Source organism: Colias eurytheme, chromosome 19, assembly GCF_061535395.1.
Source record: "Colias eurytheme isolate Ceu_HAF_F1 chromosome 19, ilColEury1 Martin Lab GWU primary, whole genome shotgun sequence".
Lineage (NCBI taxonomy): Eukaryota > Metazoa > Arthropoda > Insecta > Lepidoptera > Pieridae > Colias > Colias eurytheme.
In genome coordinates, this window is record NC_142998.1 from 9295698 (window position 1) to 9321118 (window position 25421).

A 25421-nucleotide genomic window follows, 5' to 3' on the forward strand; every position below is an offset into this window, starting at 1 on the left:
TAACAATTATTGAAATGCAGGTCCCTATGATGTACTGCGGAGGCATGGTATCCCCACAGCCCTCGTTTTGTAACGTATCGGACATATCCGCGTCTGCCTCAGGTCTCCCAAAATTTAAACCCTCGTTAATTCATTTAGTTGTCGTAAATTCATATTTGTTATAGAAGTAACCTCAGTATAACATAGCATGGTCTCATCACACACTACACAAAAGTTCGGTTTGTAAAAACATTAGTTAGAACAAGTAAGTCTCATGCATAAGACATTGGATTGTCTGTAACCGTGTAATATCACTAACAACTGCCCGATTTCAATACGTACCTAATACTAGAATTCGTGTTGTCCGTAGAAGTAGGTAGACTAATAGTTAGTTTCGGGGTGAAGATTGGTGCGTGGTGCGGTGAGTTCTTTATTATAATCTTCAGTATCAAGTAAAGTATAATGAGAATTGAATATGCTTGAAAATTTTGCTGTTACGATTTCGGTCGAGTTGTTCAGTGTTAATATAGGTTTATGTATAGGTGACGACTATGAGTACACTGGGGCGTCGGGAGATGGCTACCAGAAGACGTCCAAGCGAAGCTACCACGGATCCTCGGGCGCTGCTTCCGCGTCATCATACCATCCCTATAGGCGTTAGCGAGTGAACGACTCGTCGCTCGGTCATGCTAGCCTGGTACCTGCGATCTTAGACGACTAGCTGGCGGTTCTGACATTTATTAAAAATATTCCTACACTATTTAAATAATAACACATAGAAGTTCAAGCTATATCTTTTATACATATATATATATTTTTGACGTATTTGAAAAAATACTAAAATAAACGCATTTTGAAATATTCTCGGGTTCCGGTAAGTAGAACCGCACGGCAACGATCGTTTTTGAATATACTTGTAAAATAATTATATCTTTTCTACGAGCAATCATTGAGTTTTTAAATACATTTTTAACGGAATCAAGCCTATGGGAATGAGACGCTCTCGGTTTTCTCGTGTCAGACGTACTGCAATCGTCTTATAGACATGATTCCGTGTTATTTTTAAGACGTTAGCATAGTTTTCTATTTTGATACATTTTGGATTTACGATGAGAGGAATCTAAAAATTTACAGTTGTAACTTACTTTCCAATATGAAACGCTTTCATAAAAATATAGGACAAAATCATATTTTGTATGATGTTTTCGACATAAAAGCTATTTAAAATGCATTACGAATGTACCTTTTATTCTTAAATGTTTGTTTATAAGGATTAAGATAAATTTGATGAAATTAATTATCATACCGCCATTTTGCGATTATTGTAAGTTTAGAATCTTTCTACCTCTGGCATAATATCCGTTTGGACAAAAAGCATTTACATTTCCTTAATTAAGGCCATATATTTTGATTTGATACACAAAACAATTACAATTTTTCAGTTATTCCCATTTTGACTTGGTTTTAATCGAAGTGTTGTTTTCCATTTATTGTTATGCATGATATTCGGTCAATGTTGGCCAAAATTGTCTGGTGAGACATTCTTCTGTTTATTTTGACTGTGTTCTGTTTACTTCAAATAAAAATACTAATATCTGTAAGTTTTATTTGTATTTACACACCTACAAGACTGACTTCATTCCTTCAAATAAGATTTTCATTGTCGTTCCTAAACTGTTTTTTTAAAAGAATTAGGTAGCAGATATCATGGTATTTTATTTTAGAGATTCTTTAATATCGCTTTAGATATAGATTTTGCAATATACTAAAATTAAATATATTTCAGGTAAGTACAAACATTAGAATGATACAATCAATGTAATTAAAATAATTTTTATTATAAATAGCTGTAATAATTGTACATAATATTTTAAAACATCAAATCAAGAGACACAATATGATTAAAATATCTAAGCCTAGAGAATAATCTAGAATTACATTAATTAATGATTAATATTAGGCCTTAAAATTAAGCGGTTCAATCGGATAGCACATGAGTAGTTAGATAAACAATTCTATTATTGTATAATTATTGTAGTTGACACCTTACTTTAAAATTTATAAATAATGGCTAAGTAACACGGCTTAGAGTAACTTTCCTAAGTTTCGTATTAAGTTTTTACGGAAAATTATATGTAGAATTTCTTCTTAATAAATTGTGTAAATTTAATTGTACGCAAATTATTTCTTAATTAAGGCCTAATTTACTTACACGAATCGATATAATTGGACAGAATTTAAGTTGCCAAGAGAACATTTAAAGCATAATGGTCTCGCAAGTTACTAAATACACTTTAAAATTTTTAAATACATAATAATTTAATTGGCTTGATAGGATTAAGGCACTAGGATTAAAAGCAACTAAGAGTGCTGATCTGATAGGTAGCTTAAATAGACATTTCAGGGTGGATTTAAGCGGAAATATACACCTAAAAATATTTTCTGGACATGAAAATGCTAGTAAATATTCAAATGTTAAATTGACCCGACAAAAACTACAATATTTGGTGAGATTTATTAAATGCTTATATTGTGGGAATCTGGAATGGGCCTTGGCTTAGTCATCTGCAGAAACAACGAACCGTTATAATAGAATATTACCTACTCATTAAGATCAGCCAATTTTGTTCCCAATGCATGAAAAGGGCGATGTGGGGTAAATCGTGTCGGTGCCTAATACCTATACATGTGTGAGATTTAAAATTATCAAATGTTCACTACAATCACCACAGTAATAGCAGATTTTTGCCAACATTTACTTAGTCTTTAATGGTAAGTATTAAGTGTAAAGTTGTAACATCATCAAAAATTTAATATGATACCTAATAAATTGTCCGCAAAATGGACTATGGTAATGTAGGTAATTGATATCTAGGTCAGATCTGAAAGTCTTCTTGCGGCGCAGTTGGTACAGTCGCAGGGCCGCGGGTCTTCGTACGGGAGGTGCGCCTGCGCAGCGCGGTAGCACAGCTCCCTGTACCGTGCGCAACCTGTAATGGAATCACAATATAATATAAAATAATATGTATCAAAGCTTACCTATATCAATTACAAAACACCGGAAGTCAACATAAAAAGCGTGTTAACAAGTAATTAGGTTAGTTTTTAGCCTTCACTTGAATAGGATTTAGGTGGCATGCAACATAAACCCTTAATATGATAATATGAATAACCTGTTGCTACAGATAAAGTTATGTAGAAGAATGGTGTGCATTACCTATAGCGTGTTACTATAACACTGCACCTCTGTGTAACGGCCCATACAAAGATTAATTATTATTATGCTCTACGTTCACACTGTAGTAGATGGTAATGATAACAGCTTTTCACCTGTAGGTGGTAGAGCCAAACGCGTGTCAGCCGCAAAGCCACGTTGCGCGAGCCGATCCAGCAGCGTGGTAGCCGACCATCACCTTTCATTGTCGCTCTCCATCACTGAAATTTAGAAATTACCTAACAATGTTAATTATTATTAACTATGATACCTATGCATATGTAAACAATTGAAAAAAAACCTGCTTTTATTTTTCAATTCAGTACCTATGATTTTATGAACGTAGCATTTGCTTCTAAATATTCACAGGCGTGCAAATATCTTTCGAATGACTTATAGTTAGCTACTTGTTCAAAATTAATTGTTTTGGTTCTCTATGATACAAATGTTAAATATATTTCAGACAGTGAACATTCAATCTATTTAAAACCAGCAAGGAATCAAAAAATGTGGAGAATTAATAGTCGGATTACCCTCATTAGGCCCGGGCGAGCGTCCACCGGACTTTTCTTCCACACGGGGACTCGTTGACCCATCTGAATGCTCCTAAAACATCATAGTTCCTACTTATTTTATTGTTAAAGCTTTTATCTATCGTTATGATGCGAGGCTGAAGACTGAGTTAATAAACTGATTAAGTATATAGCTAGGTATAGCATATAGGGTTGATGTACCACTAGTTGACCATTTAAGCGGTTTTATCTTTAGCTATATAATAAAAACGGGTTATTTGTTTTACGTTCAATGTTATTTTTGGGACACAGCTAATTGAATAGTCACTGCAACTATTGTTCTTAGTATCAATTTGATAACCTTTAAAGGTTTTATGAAAACTACTCTGAAAGTTACTTCTGCTAAAAACACCATTACCTGACCACTGATCACCAATATCTGACCATCATTGCTCTAAAAGTTGACCATTTTCAAAATGGACAAAATGTCCTTCTTCGAACATTAGTTTTGTTTAATAAATAAAAAAAGGCTGTATTTAAATTGAAGTTTTTTTATTAAATGTTATATTCTATCATAAATCTCTACGCCAACTTCAGTCTCCAATGTAGGTAGATTGCATGACAGGCGCAACTTTTCTAGTTTCGTGGTCCATACATCTCATAAAGTCTATTGCAGAAATGTTAAATGGATAAATTCCACACTGCCATGCGTTAAAGATCTTCAGGTCTGTGGATAGGTTGATGAAATCAAACCACTTGGTCACGGAAATCAAGGGGACAACTCATGGTTAATAATATTCTCGGTCCCGAAACCTGACCAACTAAGTTCGGTACAAAATCTTACGGTGGTCAGCTTTTGGAAATATGCAACATAAAGCTATGACTTAACTACGGCATATATGGTTTGTTAAATTAGGTATAAGCACAAAACAAAGCAAGTCTTTCTTAGCAAAATATAAAGAACCAAGAGCTGACCATACTGGTCAACAATAGGCGAAAAGTTGTTTTCGTTGCTCCAAAAGATAACCAGGCCGCTAAAAATCATGAAAAACTGTTCATGCCAAAAATAAAGTCGAATGTCTATAACAGAATGGTTTAACATTATGCCTATAACAAGAGATATAAAAAGTAATCGATTGCATTCAAGATTAATTAAGATTTTCCAATCAACTCCCGATAAAAATCTCTTAGTAAAAAATGTGATTACTAACAAGGCGCCACCTTCGTGTTGAAAAAATGTCAATATTTCTGACCAATGGCAGCAAGATTTTTTTTTTTATAGGTGATGTTGCTATACAGAAAAAAACAACAAACTATCATCTGGGGCTGCCGTATTTTCTTAATTGGCGCGTATATTTGAATTTCGGTCATGTATTGGCGCTTGGTCAGCTAGGGTACACTGACCCTACTTAGTTTTGCTATAATATCACTGTATAAGTAAGTAAGCAATTGGAGCGAGCCTCGAGGCTCGATGAAACATGTTAAAAACACGAAACCATGACTAGGATTTGCATTTTGCATTACAGTATTTACAGTCGATAATTATGATTTATGAATAATTAATTGTCTTTTTACGAGACTACATCCTATCATCATACTTTATAGAGATAGTTTGAATAAGTTAATTAAGATTTATTTATTGGAGCCATAGGTACAGTCTAAATATCTTATTGAAGAGCCTAACAATGCGCTTAATTGCAAAGCCACTAATGGTTGCACTCCGTTACCACCTATTTTATTGAAAGGATAACCGCAGCCCCGCAAATAATAAAATAATTAAACGATTCGAAACATAAATCGATGATGATGATGAACTTCTTACAAAATTTACTACAGAATTGCTTTTAGCTAGTACAATTCTATCTAGAATATGGACATATCGTTCGAGTAAACTGAAACCCTTTTACGGCAATAATAGCAGTAGTTACCATTCGCCGGAAGCAGGAAATTGCCATATATAGGATGTATGTAAACATGTCTAGACGTATCAATTTATTGGTGCACTTCGTGTAAGGCATGATACTAGAACATTGGACGACTCGTGTAACTATCTAGGTACTTTTAAAACATGCTTAAATATTTTTTGTACAAATTGCTAATCCGAATATTAGTGTAAATCCTTTGGTTCTTAGAAATAAGAGAAAAGCAAAGAAAACATTGAAAATTACGTACCTACCTAGTTTAACCAATTTACTTAGTAGATAAATAGCTTCGTTCTTCAACTGAGAATCTATTCTTCACAATAATCGAATCCGTTTAGGCCTTAGGCAGTTAGCAGTCTGATAGTTTATAGAAACATTAGAAAAAATACTAATAAGTTCATTATTTACATGTTTTTATATCAACGAAATAAAAATTATAGTTTATAACTGTCTGCGTAGCAATTTCAATGATTGCCGAGTTGGTAACAGAATTATGAACGAACTTCTGACCTGTCGGATGTCGCTCGTTATCATGTGGAGAGCAATCGCTTTGAAAACTTGATTTCAGTTAACAGTTTGAACCTGTGGTTTGAACTAGGTTAATTGCTCTGTATTGCGATTTAGTTACGAGTTTAAAACTCGCGTCCTTCTCGCGTCATTTTGCATTTTTCGATTTTATGAAAACTCACGAGCTATAAATATGTAGGTAACTAAGTAGATACAAATCTTGTAAAGATAAAAATCGAGTAAAATCAATATAAAATATGTCTTTTAATTGTAACAAAAATTCCCATAATCTCCTTAACCCCTATCAATCTGGATTCCGCCCAGGTCATAGCACGACCACTGCACTTATTAAAATCACTGATGACATACGCCTGGGTTTTGACAATAAGCAGTTAACAATCCTTTCATTGCTTGACCTTAGCAATGCTTTTAACACCGTCGACCATGAGGTATTGTTGGCCATGCTACGCTCTATTAACATATCTCCAACGGCTATTGACTGGTTTCAAAGTTACTTGCAGGGACGTCGGCAGCGTGTTCTAGTGGAGAACCTAACCTCTTCCTGGAGCAATGTTCATGCCGGTGTTCCGCAAGGTGGCGTGTTGTCTCCTCTCTTATTCTCAATCTTTATTAACTCTATCTCCAATAACATTACTTCTCCTTATCATATGTATGCAGACGATTTCCAACTATATTCGCACGTGGCCCTACCTGAACTTTCTGAAGCGATTTTTCGTACAAACACTGATCTCGCAGCCATCGTCAATTGGAGCAAGGAACATGGTTTAAAGGTAAACCCGTCAAAAACTAAAATCATTATAATTGGTAGCAAGCCGCTAATGAGCAAAGTTAATTGGGATTGTTTGCCGGATGTAGTGGTTGATGGTACCCGCATCCCCATCTGCAAAACCGTTAAAAGTCTTGGATTGCACCTCGACCAGCACTTATCCTGGACGGAACACATCAAGCAAATTCGGAAAAAAGTGTTTGCTACTGCATCTTGTTTGCGCCGTTTGCGAAACTTTCTACCGATTTCCACCAAAATTGCGTTAGCCCAATCCCTCCTACTTCCTTTCCTTGACTATGCCGATTCCTCATTTCCCGATCTTTTTGAGTATCAGCTGGACATCCTTGAGAAGGTGCAAAATTTCTGCATCAGATTTATTTTTGGCTTACGTAAATTTGATCATGTCACCGAATTTCGCAAAAAACTTAATTGGCTTCCCATCCGTCTTCGCCGGGATGCCCACATACTTAACCTTCTGTACTGTGTTCTGTTTGACCCTAAAACGCCAGGGTATCTTAAAACTCAATTTAATTACCTTAGTTCTAATCATTCACTCTCTCTTCGCTCTTCTAATCTTCTGCTTCTTTCTGCACCGGTTCGCCGCACTAATTTCTATGGATCTTCATTTACTGCTCGCGCTATTCAACTTTGGAATGCTCTGCCTGAATCTATTAGGCGGGCGCAAAATGTCAAAAGTTTTAAAGCTCTTGTCAAAAATCATTTCCTGTCTTTATAATGTGTTGCTTATATTTATTTTATATTATATATAATAGTCTATACTGTATTTTTGTAGTGTATTTAGTAGGTTATGTAGTATGTACTATTATGTGTATGTATATTTATATAATATGTAAGTATTATATTATATTTATATTAATTTATAAGTATTTATTATATATATTATGTTATTATTATTATTGTATATATTATTTTTATTATTTGTATTGTACCTTTTGCTTAATTTATTTATTGAATTGGCGCCAAGTCGCGTTCTAGCATACATTCCTTACCAATCAGGGTTGCCTGGAAGAGATTGCTTTTGAGCAATAAGGCCGCCTTTTAGTACGTATGTGCCGTGTGTTTTCATTGTATTTAATTATAGTAAAGCTTATTTATGTTTGGTATATTATGTACAATAAAGAATAAATAAAATAATAAATAAATAAACAAAAATAAAGAAGATTGATGTGGTCTTGATGTGGTATAAAATACAATAACAATTACAAATTGTCTATTAAACAATGACATTTGATTTAAATAAGGTCACGAGACGGGTATTGAGAGGTTAGCTTTATCTATTTTTAGATGCTATATTGGAGCTAAATTAGTTTTCAATAATTTCGATTTACCTCTTTACTTGTTTCTATGTAACTAAGTAAGTAACTACCTATAATAAGAATAGATTTAGATGGTTAGCGCCCTTATTATTTTCAAGGGTTGGGTGCCTATTGTCGAATAAGAATTAAATTAATCTTATAAGTCTTGTCTATTAGGTAGTTATTTATACAATAATATATTTATTATTTAATTACTCTGATTCGCACAAAATATACCTAACTATATAGGGCAAAGAGAAACGCTTATTTTACCATCGGAATACATTAGCACAAATAGACATTAGTAATGTGTAAATAGAAAATACCATATACCTAGGTAGGTATTTAAGTTTTATGAAGTAGGTGTACTTGAGCTTTTAGGCAGATAACCGTTTTTTATTGTAAAAGAGGCCATACCTGATGATGATCAAGGTTAGCAGTGGCTGTCAGCAGGTCTAATATAGCTGAGAAGGATCCCCTGGCTGCTCGTCTGAAGCCCTCCGGGGGAGAGTCCGCCGCGCCCCCTGCCACACTCAGTGGAGATTGTGACCACTGGACACATTATATAGAAATTAATTGTAAATTATAATAATTCTTCTTTAAAAACCAGGCTTGCTTTGCCTGCTTAGTTACTCGATCATTTTCCATATATTTTGCAAATCGGATTAAGGTTTAAATGTATTTCTACCAAACATCAATTATTTACCTACAGATTATAGAGTTAATGTAGATAAAAATATAAATCGATTTGTTCCATTCATTCTGGTTAACAAAACATTTGGAAATTCTTTATTTTACCCAGTTAACTAGGTAGTTACTTCACCGCTAGGTATATTTAGTTACAATCTTAAAGTTTTAATGAAACGGAAGGATTCTTTCTGAAAGATTACGAGTTGAAAGTTTGGAATCAAATACAAGCTGAAATGTACATTTATTCGGTGTTTGCTCTATTTACCATTCCTGTGTATTGTATTAGTCGCTCTTGAGGCTTTATACATTGTACATATATATCTATCAATGTTTTGCTAGAGCAACTTCGATCTGGTGGATCATATGACGTTTGTCTCCTTTTTTCAAGTCTATTTATAAAGTCGTTCTTGATGGGACACCCTATATTTAGGAACGCTACTACCAAGTCACACTTTTTCTTCAATAATTAAAAAAAGTTAAAAGATAGGTAACTAAGCTTTTTTATTCTGTCTTTCGATTTATAACAAGAGCTCAAAATACCATACCTACTAGGTATGTGAGTTGGTGAGCATCTTACCTACTCATCTGCAAACTGCAGTCAGTCATTTAACTATTTTGAGCTTGACTAAAAAGTTTAGGTTCATATCTATCCAAGTTTTCGTATAATACATACCTACCTATATTAATTTTGGTACGATTTTCCAAAGGTTTTAGGTACCAATAACCAATACGAAATTAAGGTCTACCTTCATATATTGACGACGTTCAAACAAAGCTACAAAAGCTTCAGGTTCGTGTTATCTCAAGTCTATTTGAAAACTTTTTGTATCATAAAAGTTTTTCTTTAAGTCGACAACTAAGAGTGGATTTCTTTCAAGTCTAACCGCTAATGCTTAAAGTTTTAATTAATTTTTCAGTTGCTTTGTGAAACTTTACAAATTATCACTAAATGATAGAAAAGTTTTCTTAACAGTCAAATATTTATTTTTTATTAATGAATACGGGAGTTAAAATTATTTATTTCGGATTTACGGAATTCCAGACCTTTGGATAAGACGAAATTATAAAGACCTTTTTGACGTGGGTAACTATAATAAAATGCCCAAAATATGTTTTGTTTTCAATTTGACGAGGGCTTGTAATTCAATATAGGGCAGGTGACCCGGTTTTGGCCATTTTAAGAATTTTGTAGACTTTGAGGCTATATCATTTTACAGTTTTTGTTATGACGGACATATTTCTTGTAAAAAGTGATTAAATATATATAAATCTAGCCTAAAGATATATTTTTTTTCATAAGGATTCAATGGAAAAATAATCCTGTAGGAAAGAAAAATAAATGGGAGTTTGTGCCATTTTTGGCCAGATTTACCCTATTTCTGGCCATGTCATGTCCCAGTTCTGGCCATCATCAAATTCATCAAAAATAAAAAGCAGATAATTCAAAGTAATGAAAAATTTATTCGAAAGTTGCATATTTTACGACCAACTATTTATTTAGAGAAAATAGCTAACATAATATTGACGACATAATATATGAAATATTATATCTCAGCTTGAATTAAGATGCTAGAAAGATTCGCCCGTCATCCATCCTTTATCGGTTTTACCAACTCCCCATCCATTTGGTGCATTGTCAAGAACTTCAGAACTCGACATTCTTTTGTATTTGTAAATAGTTAAAGGAGGTGCATATTCACCAGCGGCATTGACAGTAAATAGGGTAGTTATATTTTCTTTATCGCTGTTTTTTGATGTATCGTAAACATGTTGTCCCTTTTCAGCTAACACAAGAGATCCTTTAGGACACTGTTTCATCACAGTTCCAAACTATCGCAGGGTTTTCTAGGATCTTTAAATTTTCATCACCGAGCAATGAAGAAATTTCTTGGAACCAGTTCCGAATTTTCTCTTCAGTTATTAAGGCACGAGCTTTATTAATATACTCGGCATGTTTTTGGCTCAAATCAGGATGTCTCGCCATAAATCCATCGAACCAGGATCTTGAAGGTCTATAATTTATAAAAGGTGTAGCAATTTTGCCCTTCACAACAAATTTCTTAACAGAATCCAGTAAACCTTGCTTGTTAATAGGAAATCCAGCGCGAACGCAATCTTTGATCCATATGACAAGTTCGTTTTCTATTTGTCTTCCAAGAACTGACTGGGGCCTTACATGTCCAGAAGTTTCAGGTGCTTTTCCAGAAATATTGTGACGCAATGTCGTTCGAGGTACATTAAAATCTCTACTAGCAGTGGCAACGGGCATCCCATTCTTTATTGCGTTCAATGCTAATGATATTTTATGCGGTGAGTAGATACTGGTTTCGATGGAGGCATTATAATTATTGTAACTCTGAAAATGAATAGATTACTTATATCAAAATAGCTTAGTAATTAAGTTGAAAAATCACGATAAAAACTAAATGGCCAAAAGTGGGGTTCTACGTGCACCACTTTTGGCCAGTCATGTGGCCAAAGATGGGAAAATTCATTCATTTTGGCTCCATTAGTGGCCACCTCTCATAGCCTCACTTAATAAACAAATAGCGATAAAATAACATTAGTGTGTTATTAGACAGTGTATTCTTTATGAAGAATTAACATAAACACATAGAGATAGTATGTACTACTAGAGGGGTTATTCCAAACAAAAACATTGCGCGCGGCCGATGTGGTGGGGTACGTGTGGAACGAGCGAGGCGTGGCTTCAAGTTCAAAGATTAAGCAATGCGTGCAGATGCGACACATTGTGCAATCTGTTTACTCGGTACTATCTGGTGGTACTGATACTAGGGAATTAATAAAACGAGGATTTTATATTAAACTATGTATTTTAATTTCCTTTAAATAATATCAATTTAGTAAGCTTTTGTCGTTTTGTGTAGTAATCAATAGTTTTATCAGTTTTTGCTTCATGATGTAATCGAATTTTGGAGTATTGGTTTATAATAGCCCTAATTAAATGGATACGATGATTCAATGTTGATGGCGTTTACGTATAAGAAACTCACATTTTGAAAAATCTCACGTGAGATTCGAGGATGGGGGAGGGGTTGAATAAATTCTCACGACATCTCACCAGGGGGGGAGGGAGGTGCAGAAAATTTTAAAAAACACCTCACGTAATTTATGGACGCCCCCTTACTCGATCACAATTTTTGTAACGAATGTGAAAGACGAAACAATAAATACGCAAAGCGGCTTTTACTATAAACGGAACTACATTTAAAAATATACTTTATTTATTGAGTTATAAGGTTGCTTCCATTCTGTTTATTTACATTCTCAAAAACATCAATCGCCGCAGAGGTGGCTTGCGACAAAGGCGGCTTGTGTCAAAGGCCTCGGCGATATCATTTAAGAACATAATATTATGTACTTTAGGCAAACTTGTAATAAGATCTATTTTACTTTCTTATTATTCCATTTGACAAGGATATTGGGTAAGATACCTATTGGAATAATTTTATTATTATGTATGTACTTATTAAATCCGCGAATAAAAAAAATTTTTAGTCGTGAATATAGAAATTGGGTCGCATTTTTTTAATCCGCGAATAGTGAAAACACGAATAAAGGAAGCGCGATTAAGGAACTTTTACTGTATTAGTTTCTGTGAATGTTGTGTTTATTTGTAATTGTTGTGCATAATAATTTATAAATCCTATTGGAACAACTGTTGATTAACCTTTTTTTAATAAATAAAAATAGGTAAATAAATAAATATTACTTAATTTAACCTACCGTTTTACTTTGCGTAGTCGGGTAAAAGTATAAATATTTAGGTACTACACCACGGTAATCTTTCCTAGTATATATACATAGTTAAAAAAATCCAGTTACATTTTTTAACAGACTCATCGATAGTGTCACGTCTGTGCTGTTAGTCTATGAAAAATGGCGCGAAACGCAGAACGCGTGGTGATTTTACGCAAAATGATAACAATATTAGTAAAATGCATGACTTACTCATAATAAGGAAACTTACTGGTGAAAAGTCACTCCTCGGGCTTTGTTTGTATTATGGGAACTTGTAAAACAATATCTAAGCAAACACGAAGGCATTTTGAACAGAGCAATAACACGTGTTGACGCGGCAAGCGGGGGGCACAGTCCGACACAGACTAAAGAGACTTGTGATTCTTACCTCTAGCTCGTGTTAACCCATTGACCACCGTAAGGCCCGATCGGGGCGCGACACAATAGATTTTCTATTGTGTCTGTGATTCCGAGGACTGATGGAAAAGAGAGTGTAGTAGCGATCGCCTTTCTAGTACGTAGTACATACTATCTCGATGCATAAACATTAAAAAAATAAGAAGGATTTCAAAAATAATTATTGATTACTCACCCGCTCGCCTTACCCGTTTTGCTAAGACTTAGAACAATTGACGCTCTTCAAACACTAACGACTTGTTGGATTGAAGTGGAGTTTGACACATCAGAGCTGTCAACGCTATCAGTGCTGCCAATAATAGATATTTTTATTCCCGTAAACCATAGAGTAATATATTTGTTTTTGCCTTAGTTATAACGATTTGAAGTTTTAAATGGCCACAAAGGGGTCGGTGGCCACAACCGGGTCACTTGCCCTAAATAGACCATTGGCAGTGTTCGATCTGTTAAACAAATTCATGTAAGGTTTTATTATGAAGGGTTGATTTCTGAATACCTATATGTCCGTGTGATTTAGAGGACAAAGTTGTCATATCTACGTTATAGGTATATATAAGATTCTAACAATAATAATTATAGGTAACTATACAGCATAATCATCCCTATGAGAGTGAACTCAAGTCATATTTCCTAAGTTGATATAATATGTTTGTTCGAAGCATGTTCCGCATAACAAACAAGAATCATTAACATAGAAGATCTTGTATTAAACACAAGATTACTTTCCTAATTAAACTTGCCACAAGCTAAACGAAAGAAATATAGAAAACATGAACTTAATCTATGTGTCAACTACTTAATGACTTTTCTATTTTTAACTTTAACTAGCTTTTGCTAACAACCAGCTTGTTGCAATTATTTATGTTTATTTGAAATAAAAATAATCTCATCTTTACTTCTATACTAATATTATAAAGAGGAAAGGTTTGTATGTATGTATGTATGGTTTTCACGCATAAACTACTGGACTTATTTTGATGAAATTTGGCAAAGTTCATCTTTAGACCCTGAGAAAGAATATAGGCTACCTTTTATTGCGAAATATGTACCACGGGCGAAGCCGGGGCGGACCGCTAGTATTAAAATAAACAAAAGACGCGGCGTAATGTAAATTAATGAAGGGACGACACTAGTACATAGTTATTTTGACGTTTAGATTATTTTGAAAACTCAGAATCATACATTAAAAAAGGGCAAAGCATATTCTTCCACTCGCAAACATAAATGTTCCAGTACGCAGTGTACGCAGAAGCAAACAAACATGAATAATATAACAGGCTGCAAAGCCAAAGTGTGAGGTGTACCGAGCCGAGATGAATTATTGAAACGAACCCGGCCACACAGCCAGTCGTAGTGTTGAATATGTTCATTAATTTCTGATTAAAATTTTACTAATTAACTCCATTGAACTGTAATAATAACGTACATTTGTAGGGTCTGTTGATTAGGTACCAAATAAAATATTGTAATTTATACTGATTTAAATCTACCATTAATTAGGTCCTTTGTTACAGATTTATACAGATAAGGCCGTCTTTAGCAATAGTCTAGTAGTAACTACCAATGATAAGATATTATTTTTAAAAATATTTTTGAAAAAGAACTAGTAACTATTAACCAGGTACCTGCAGAAAAATAAATGATTAAACTGGACCGAATTGTCGTTTGAAGCATGTAACAATAATGAATCTGTGTACCAGTCTAATTAAGAGGATGTCTAACTTTCAACGTATAATATCATAAATATGAAATACATTTTAAACTTGTAACTTTGAAAATAACAACGCAGAACATTATAACTCCTGTCTCCAAGATACAACTTCGCCTAATTAGGAAAACCTTTGAGAAAGCTTATAATATACTAGCTGCTCCGCGCGGTTTCACCCCCGTGACTCCACCCCTGTTGGTCGTAGCGTGATGATATATAGCCTATAACCTTCCTCGATAAATGGGCTATCTAACACCGAAAGAATTTTTCAAATTGGACCAGTAGTTCCCGAGATTAGCGCGTTCAAACAAACAAACAAACAAACTCTTCAGCTTTATAATATTAGTATAGATGTGTATACTGTATACCTAAACTTGTGTTGGTAAAAGTACCTTGTACCTGTTGTACCTATGACTGATAGTATATGCCTGTACTTATACCTATACTAGCATGATATATAACAAGGCCAATTTATACCGAATGAATGCAGTTTGCAATCGGCTTAAAGCTGATCAATAGTAGCCTAAGCTCAGTCTGTTTTGCTCTGCTCACAAAGCTCTTACAGTGAATGCGTTAAGCTCACTGATAGCAAAGCGCAGGATTACATATGAATACAGCTATAGGTATTATTATCGGATTAACCTACAGTACAAGAGCTTCTGTACATAATAATACTTGTAGAGAGCATTTAATCCATCTCTACTAACGTTATAAATGGAAAAGTAATTCTGTGTTTCCCTCTTTATATATACCGGTCAAATGTGGCTACTTGACCACATTTTTTTACTTTTTCTTAGCTAACTTATTTATATTAAACTTTTATTAACATTTTATGATTTGTTCATGTCATGAATGATTTCATCATTCACTTTTACTAGGTATTTCTTTAAAATATATTGAATCTGACATTATTTACAAATAAACGTAATACAGGTCAAGTTGACACTGATGTGGTATCTTGACCTTGCACATCAGTTTTCATAGGTAGATGCTTAACATTCTTGTTTTAGGCTAAGTTGCTTTTACTTTTTAATTCTTCGACTTTTTAAATATTGCAGCCCGAAGCTTTACAATAAACTGTTAGGCTCTGGCTACCTGGTCAAGTTGCCACGGGATTTGTAATGATTTCATACAAAGCATTACATGTCGGATAGGGTTGTCACAAACAAGACAAAAATTTTAATGAACTATTTATTTATTAAACTAAATTTAATACATATGTATATGTATATTACTTAATACTTATAGGTATTTATTAATAGGTAAGGAAACATTTATTTTTCATTAGAAATATGCTAAATCGTTGTCATCAAAGAGAGTATAAGTATCTGGATTGTCCGAAATTTGCAGCAAATTTATTGATTTTACTATGCCAAACTCGAAACAGATAAAAAAAGGAAAAAATGCAGTCACGTTATTTTTTGTGTCAACCCTAGGCGTAGGTCAAGTTGCCACGCAGCGGTCAATGGCAACTTGACCTAACCTGAGGCATCAATGCCCAAGCAAATATTTCGACAGATGAGCCTAAAGTTGGATAGTTCCCACTGTAAAATCAATCTCTAGGGTTTATTACACAACATATCAAAACTGTACTCACCTGAGATGTGCAGTTTAAGCTCTACAAACATAATAATACTGACACCGGCAAAAGATCCTTAGTCACAGTCACACTTCGATACGTTATATTGCGAGAACCAACAGCGTTACCGCTTTAAAATTAAAATATGTTGCCAATTAATATTTTGAAAACCTACCAACATCGATACGTTAGGTCAATTTGCTTTCAATTCTACAAAATTTGATATTTTGTTGTTAAACGGAAGGTGTGGTCAAGTTGCCAAGTAAAGGTCAAGTGGCCACATTTGACGGTACCTAAACAGATTATGGTTTTGTTTTCGCTACGAAAACAAAGATTGGAATCTCAAGATATAGGTAGGTACTACGTACATTATGATTTACCGAGGGATGGAATGTTGTATGAAAGAAGGGTTTAAGTACTTGAATCATTTTCATTATATAAAATTAGCATTCCACCATAGCCATTTTTCTTGTAGAGTTCCGACAAACCTTTGGCACTTACATATTATAGGTTGTCGTGGTAAAAGTTAGCTTTATAATTTTTTCAAAGTTTCATTCAAAATTTCATCAATTCAGTGAAAGCTCTTATAGTAAAATTCTGTTCATCAGATTTCTTCAGTACCTAGGTACTTGAAAGTTTTAATAAAATTCAGAAGCAATGGGTTGAGTGAAATAAGACATTGTTGGTTTATTGATACATGGATATATCCGTAGGTATATTTTCTCACGCAAAATAGGCGCATAGACGTCGAGTTGCAGAGAAATGCCCGTATATTATTATTATTTATCCGTAGGTATACGCCCTTAATGCACAAAAGAAGCAACTAGTTACTAGTTGATCCAGTATTTTTTACTCAGGTTAAAGTCCTCGAGAGCCATTGGTAATGCAGAAGCTGACTACATTGATCACATGAATAATTAGGAAATATATCACTAATTCACCAAAATCAAAACATGAGTAGTCAAGTAACTTAGTTAAACTATAGGTATTTCATCATAGTTACGCATTTGCAATTCGCGAATTTGGCATAATTGAAATAATATATTAACAGAATACAATTCTTGTATTGCAATATCAGCTTCATATTACTATTGTATCGAGAATTGCTGCTTTAATTAAATTTTATCATTAAACTATTGTTATCAGTTAATTCTTGTCGATACTACCTACACACGCTCACCCACGATAATTTCGTTGTAAGCCAAAATGTTACTTAAGTTCACAGTATTAATGTCCATATTTGCATCCCTTTTCCAATGATGACATCAGTGCATGTATGCGTTTTGTGAGCATAAGCTGATATTTGTTCGTCTTTCAAGCGGGGATATAGCTCAGTGGTAGAGCATTCGACTGCAGATCGAGAGGTCCCCGGTTCAAACCCGGGTGTCCCCTAGAAAATTCCTTTTTGATTTTAATTTAAAAACCACCCTACAGTGAAAAAAAAAACTCCTTTGTGCGTAGAGTTACCTAATATAATATTATTATCTTTTACTAATTTTATACTGGTAGGTAATCCTATGTCGAGGTAGTGATTTTTAGAAATGGAGTTAAAAATTATGGCAAATTGAAACTAATTTCATGAATTATGTACGGGTGATATGGGTTGTTTATCTTCTTCTTTTGGTTAAAGCAAACAAGTTATTAATATGTATGAATGTAACCTTTTATAAAAGCAAAATTATTATTTAAAATAAATAATAAACAATTAAAAAAATATTCATCTTTCCTACGAATCGGTCATCGTTTATTTCCATTACATTTATACAAGGGTATATTTTCCAAGAATGGGTAAACAAATAAACATAGAAGATCTTTGATTTAATTCCGAAAAGTTAAATTACTTCTTGTTTGTTCTTCATCTGTTGGTTCCTAATTAAGAAAACATATTATTCATACAAGACTTACCAACTTGTAACCGAATATAAAAACTTAGTACTCCGTAATTTAGTTTCTAGGTTGAGACCCTTAAAAGTAAGTAGCTAATTTCCTCTAATTTCATCAGATCTGAATACTAGGAGTGCAGAAACTAAAGGAGCTATACAAACTTGGTCTGTGAGAGCAGGGTCGGCTCCACGGGCTAGCAACAACTCTACTATGTCTGTCGCGTCAGCTGCGCACGCCGCATGCAAGGCTGAGGATCCCACCTAACATGGAAACATTATTTTAAATATTACATTATAATAAAAATACAGGAATTTCATAATACTTGTGTTTTTTAGATGCTGTCGTAAAATAAATTGTACCTAAAGAAGCATTAAAAATCTGGTCGATCGATTTTGGAAATTATCTGTAAGTAATTTAATGAAAAATATAAAAGATTGCCACTCGTATAAAGTGATACTTTAAATATAAGGATCGTTTGTTCTTGTAAAAATACAACGAAATAAATATCCCTACAGGTATACTTTATACTTACATTGTTTTGTAAGTGCACATCGGCCCCAAATGTGAGTAAATGTTCGACAATACCCCGGCAACCCTGAGCGCAGGCCATTTGTAGAGCCGTTACTCCATTCTGCACAAAAAATAATTTGTTTTACTTTTGAAAACAACTCAAAACTTTACATACTTTACCTAAATAAGTTTTATAGAGCTTTCGGGATTTATGATTTCTAGGAATTTAATTCGCTACTGTTAAAACACAACAAAATTTAAATTAAACTTCGGTACCGAGAAATTATAAAATATTTTTGCAATTTTTATATCTATTATTTATCACTTAATATGTAGTTTGAAAACTTTACCAGGACATAATAAACTTACGTTATCCACAGCATCCACATTGCACTGAGCTTCCAATAGTGTTTTCACTAGCTCCGTGTGTCGATGCACCGCAGCAATATGTAGCGGGGTCCGACCCGAGTTGTCTCTCGCCTCACGGGACGCGCCTTTAGTTATCAGGAGAGCAGCAGTGCCGCTGTGCCCGCCTTCACACGCCACGTGGAGCGCTGTCCGACCAACCTGGTGGTTATGATATCCTTGTACTGTTTTCGGTTATCGGATACAAGGGATTCGGGAAAATCTCCCCTGGGAACGTTGTCGGAAACAATAGCTGCACTTATTCCGGTCTAGATAGCTAAAATTTCATTGTTAAGTTTAACTCTATTGTAATGCACTGACTCACTCAAAAAGATCATTAAACTATGTGATTAATATTTTTTTTTCAACAGCGCTTATCAACATATAATATCGATATTTTCTTAGAGCATCCAATATTCTTTAATGATATTAAAACTTAATTAAATCATCGATATTAAAGTCTGCAGTGGTAAATTGAATGCAAATCTAATGGAAATTTTCGCACTGAAATAAATCAGCTTTTCAATTAGCAGAATCCACGAATGTTGATGGCGCTTCGATGTTTTGGAATCAAATTAGCTTTTAGACTATTGAATGGAATCGAATTTCGGCGTAGTAATTACATCTGACTGGGACATTGTGATGTAAGTGCGATCCAATAACGTTATTGGAAAACTGAAGCCTCGATTTGCACTCACCTTACACCGGAATTCACATTATTTATCGTCTAAAAATGGCTTTTCATTTCGCGTTGCTTTCGTTATAGACCAGGCAGAAATTTTACCATATTCGAAGATATTTAAAAATGTGAAATACCTTAAAGAATGTGGTTTTTTATTTAATTGGCTCAAGTCACCTTCATGAATTGGTCAAAAATAGTAGTGGTTTGAATCAGAACATTCGTTATCATTTCGTTAAATATTACTCGGATATTCGCTTTATTACTAGGGTTTTGGGTGCTATTTCTCTGCGATCCGTTCCCATTTACAAAATTAAGGTACAATTAGGGGCAGAACATATTGCCTCATAAAGAGGAGGCAATAATTCTATCAAGTGGAAATGTAGGGAATCGATTTATACGATCTAATTTGTACCGTCTACTCAGGTAAGGGGAGGTTTCAAGGACAGATTCATATTAACACAATTATTGTAAGTGAAAAGGAATAGGAAAAGGCTACTCTTATTTTGTTTTCAATGCATGTACCTATTGTTGTATTATAACTAGATTTTTCGATTTATCTTAAATGTGTCGAATTTGACTCCTGTTCGGTTTAAAGAACTTTATTAATCTCATAAACAAGAACAATACAACATGATCTTTTACAAATATGAGAAATAACAATTTTGCAGTTAGTATAACACAATCAGCTATCGAAATTAGTTAAGTATGTCTTTAATTTATTTTTAAAAATAGTAATTGACGAGGATTCTTTAATTGCTTTAGGTAAGCTATTGTACAATTGTGCTCCCTCAAATCTTAAGTTTCTCTTACCGTATAGAGTTCTTATAAATGGTAATTCAAGGTTATCACTCTTTCGCGTGTGGTATTTGTGGGATTTTTTGTTTAGTGTTATTTGTGTTTTTATATTATTAGATAGAATATTTTTAATCAGTATGCATGTATGATATTTATATAATTTATTTAAATCAAACAATTTGGTACGGAAGTATAGATCCTTAGTTGGCGTTAAAAAATTAAAGTTAAAAAGGATTTTTATTAGTTTGTTTTGCGTAATTTGTAGTTTTTTTAAATTAGTAGGCGCCGATTGCCCCCAAACTGGGATAAGATAATCTAGATGTGGTTTAACAAGCGTGTTATAGATACTATAACGTAATCTAAATGGTATATATTTAGCCGCATTTCTTAAAGCTCCTGTAAGTGGTATTAATTTAGATCTCACATGGTTTATGTGTGATTTAAATGTTAATTTATTATCCAAGATTAGGCCAAGATATTTTTCTTCATTAGATCTGTTTAAAGGTTGCGAGTCTATTGTAAGAGGTGGAAAATAAGATATTTTTTTATTTTTGGCTGCATAAATGACATAAGAGGTCTTTTTTACATTAATTGTCAATAAATTTAATTTAAACCAGTTATTTAATAGATTAAGATCATTTTGAGCAACTTTAGTTAAGTTGACTGCTGAATCTCCGAAGTAGAAGAGACAAGTGTCATCAGCATACAGTGATATGTTCCCAGACAATCCAGCGCTACTGATATCATTGATATACACCAAAAAAAGCAACGGTCCTAAGACAGAGCCCTGAGAGACTCCATATTTGATTTCGGCGAGATTTGATACATAATTATTAATTTTTACTATTTGATACCTGTTGCTTAGGTATGAATCAAGTATTTTATACGCTGAATCAGTTATACCTATGTTTTTTAATTTATTTAGTAGAATGGGGTGGCTGACGGTGTCGAATGCCTTTTTAAGATCTATAAATATTCCTAAGGCCAAGTGCTTCTTATCTATATTGTCTTTAATTTTGGAAACAAGATCAATTGTAGCTGATAGTGTATTTGATTTAGGACGAAAACCGTATTGATATTCAATTAGAAAATTTATTTTATTTAGGTATTTGAGCAGACGAGTGTATAAAACCTTTTCGAAAATTTTAGATACAATAGGCAGTACTGAAATAGGTCGATAATTTCCAGGGTCAGATTTAGGTCCAGATTTATAGATAGGTGTCACTTTAGCAACTTTTAGACTGTCGGGAAAGACACCATCGGCTAGGCATTTGTTTATAGAATTAGTGAGGTCATCTATTATAAGATTCTTTATACATTTTATGATTTTGGTAGTAACGCCGTCTATTCCAGCAGCTGCATTGTTGTCTAATTTATCTATAATTTTAGATATTTCATTTTTTGTACATAATTCAAATTTATCAAGCCTAATTTCTGTAGAAGTCTTACAATTTTTAATAATATTTTGTGTCAGTGTTGATGCGGTGTTATTATTTTGTAATTTACTAGCCAAAAGAGTGCCTATAGTAGCAAAATAATGATTGAAACAGTTACAGATTTCAGTTCCTTTTTGGATTGTTTTACCGTCAATAATTAGATTTGGAGGAGCACAATTATAGTCTATTTTATTTTTTACCAAGGTATTGATTAGCTGCCACATCTTCTTTGGATTATTTTTACATTTATTGAAAGAGTCGTAATAATATTTTTTCTTTGTGTTATGTATGGTTGTACGAACATTTAGTTTTGCAGCATTATGTTGCATGTGCAGAGCGGTATTATGTGGGTCACATAGGTAAGAATGCCAAATTCTGTTTCTATCTTCAATCAAATTGAGTATTGTTTTATTAATCCAGTCAGATTTAGGTAAATTGGCCATTTTGTATTTTGTTATTTCAGCACTTACAATTTTTTCTTTAATAAACGTCTCTAAATTAGTATAGTTATTATCTTCATTTTTCCAATTACTTAATTCAATGCTTTTATATAATTTATTATAATCAATAGCTATGTATTTGTTTTTTTGTTTCACGGGCGTTTTGTGTTTTTTGAGTTCAATGAACACTTGTCTGTGGTCAGACAGTGATGAACTAATCAACGCCATATGTATTTGAGCCTGTTGCAAGTTTGTGCAAACATGATCTATAATACTTTTTGTTAATGCTGTTTGTCTGGTAGCATAGTTTTCACTTAAATTATTAATAATGTGATAGCCTGATTCGCTAATGGTGTCAACATAATCCATGCTTCTTGCATTCTTTTTCATAAGGTCTATATTAAAATCACCAAATATAATTGATTTTTGTTTTGTTTTTTCTAATAACAGAGAGTATGTTTGAATAAAATCATTTATATTCGAACTAGGGGGTTTGTATACTAAGCCGATTAACATAGAAAACTTAATGAGTTCTATAAATAAAAAATGATTTCCCTGTTTATAAACAGTTTCCTTTATTTTAAATTTAATATTATTGTGAATATATATAGATATGCCACCACCCAAGCTTCCAGTTCGGAAAATATTAACTAACTATTAGAATATCCTTAAGAAATGCTTAATAAAGCATTCTTTTTCAATTTAGGTTCTTTACACTCTCTATTCTTCCTCCGTTTGTAACTTATGTAGTCTTTTACCAGCAATCAGTTTTCAGAGTTTTGTATACAATTTTGCTTTCGTAGAAAAAAGGATTTCGCTTAGGTATTCTAAGGTTGTTTTAAGGTTAGTCTAAGGTTGCCAAAAATGGAAACTCATAAATTATTATTTATGAAAGATATCGAAAACAATATGATTGTTATATTTGTACCATTGTTATATTATTATGTACATATACTATATAGTATCTGGTTTAGTATTGTGTGATATAGATATACATAGTACATACCTATATATATTTTATCATTTCTGGAAAGCAGCTCTACACATGGACGTATAAAAAAAGACGGACGGTATATCGCCTAAACATTGAGTGAAGCCTAGTAATGGCGGCGAAACATCCATGTGTGTGTGCCATGTTGCCATGGCAACAGCTGTCCTGATGAAAATGGCGGCTGTATTTTTTTCTATAAATTTTGCCGTAATATTTTTGTCATTAAAACATAAAAGAAATAACTTGCTTCCCTGTGGAATGTAATCCCTTGTGTTTTGTTATTTAAAATTGTACTGTTGCGACTCCATTTAACCACGCAAGACGGCATTTTAAATATTTTTTGTGAAACAGTGACGCAGTTAATCAGTCGGTAGTTCACGACGTAATGGCGGCCGACTAGCTTACTATGGTGAGAGTGTGTGCGTGTTTATTGTCTTTACACGATCGCTAGCTTACTATGGTGGCTTCACGTTGTTTGTTCGTAATACGGCGTCCGTCTTTTTTTATACGTCCATGGCTCTACAATTCTCAAGTTTATTTACATTTAAGTAGGAATATCAGTCTAAAGGTTTCATTTGAATTGAAGATGCATAGAAATACATTGGATTCTTATTTCTTGGAAAGCTTCTTCATAGAAATAATATTGTGGTAGTAGTAATAACATCATTCATTTGCTATTTTATTGAAAGTTGATAATATTACACGAATAATCCATAATATTTTCTCATACGAAATATGTATAATATACGAATAGTTTTTCCTGAAAGTATATTTCAGTTAAAATATGCTTTCTGTAAAAAGTTCATTTTAACCGTATGCTGTAACTTTATGATAGAGAAATTCATTTTGGAAATAAACTAAGATTGATGCTGAAATAAATAATAATAACAAGGATAGAGGCGGTTAATGACGTCATTAGTAGGTATCATCATAAATAAATGGTTGCCCGTAACAACCATATATTTATTACGTGAACGTGACCTTAATAGCAGTGGATGTTTGCGAAGTATGGTTATTGGTTAGTGTCGATAATGTGCTTACAAGTTCAGAAGTTTCAATGTAAGGTCGTTTATTCTGAAAAATGTTTATTTTCTAGAAATTTTATTTAATTTCAATCAATTAACAAACTCTTTTGATTTGGATGTTTTTCATATGGAAAATTTCCACTTTAATTTCAAGATTAATCATTAGTTAAACTGTAACTAAGTTAAATAAATAAAGAAAAATCGAAATGTTTGCTCGTCAAAACTGCGTGGTAAAACCTTTATCTGTTGTTAAAAAAAATCCTTGAGCATTATAAATTAAAAATTTCACGATTTAATTTACGAAGTGTCTAGTCGTCCGCTAAACGGATGAATAAAATAAATTAGTCGTCCGATTACCGGATGAATAAAATAATTTAATCGTCCGATTACCGGATGAATAGATAACCTTTTAACACTAAAGCTAGTTGGGTTGGACTAAAGCAAAGGGGGCGCAGGACTTAGAAAATTTTTGATGGAGTTGGTGTCATTATAACACCTATTTATTATTATTTGATCGTAAAGATTACGCTATATAAGCATATATAAGCATGTTTTATAGGAACAACTTTTCTCTAAAATCAAAAATGGCCGAGATATTCGCCCTTAATTCGTTAGGTTAGGTTTAGGTTAGGTTAGCCTTTAGGTTAGGTTAGGTTAGGTTTCTTAAAAAAAAACTACACAGAAATAGGAGCCCCGCGAAGCGGGGCTCCGTCGACGCGCAAAAAAAATCAAGTTTAGGTTAGGTTAGCCGTTAGGTTAGGTTAGGTTAGGTTTCTTAAAAAAAAAAACTACACAGATATAGGAGCCCCGCGAAGCGGGGCTCCGTCGACGCGCAAAAAAAAATCAAGTTTAGGTTAGGT

At 33.4% G+C, this 25421-nt stretch overlaps 2 protein-coding genes and 1 non-coding gene across 5 annotated transcripts in view; 2 read left to right on the forward strand and 1 right to left on the reverse strand.

The window, feature by feature from the left end:
* The window catches only part of Hrb27C (Heterogeneous nuclear ribonucleoprotein at 27C), a 29185-nt gene extending 27036 nt beyond the window's left edge, over positions 1-2149 (forward strand). For 2 of the 3 annotated variants that reach the window (XM_090113009.1, XM_090113010.1), the window contains one exon: positions 522-2149. In XM_090113009.1, the coding sequence (XP_089969135.1) occupies positions 522-640 (119 nt within the window). In that variant the 3' untranslated portion in view covers positions 641-2149. Of the gene's footprint in view, positions 1-20; positions 103-521 lie in introns of all 3 variants that reach the window. The other variant, XM_090113014.1, reaches the window with a different exon arrangement.
* Positions 2150-2287: 138 nt separating this feature from the next.
* Positions 2288-25421, reverse strand: part of LOC149900322 (uncharacterized) — a 46594-nt gene continuing 23460 nt past the window's right edge. Inside the window, exons 6-12 of the mRNA XM_090113015.1 lie at positions 19157-19354; positions 18810-18908; positions 18439-18537; positions 8655-8789; positions 3727-3799; positions 3310-3414; positions 2288-2969 (exon numbers count right to left, since the gene is read on the reverse strand). Of these exons, the coding sequence (XP_089969141.1) occupies positions 3389-3414; positions 3727-3799; positions 8655-8789; positions 18439-18537; positions 18810-18908; positions 19157-19354 (630 nt within the window). The 3' untranslated portion in view covers positions 2288-2969; positions 3310-3388. The remainder of the gene's footprint in view (positions 2970-3309; positions 3415-3726; positions 3800-8654; positions 8790-18438; positions 18538-18809; positions 18909-19156; positions 19355-25421) is intronic.
* Positions 17714-17785, forward strand: TRNAC-GCA (transfer RNA cysteine (anticodon GCA)). Its single transcript has one exon. It is a non-coding gene; the product is annotated as a tRNA-Cys (tRNA).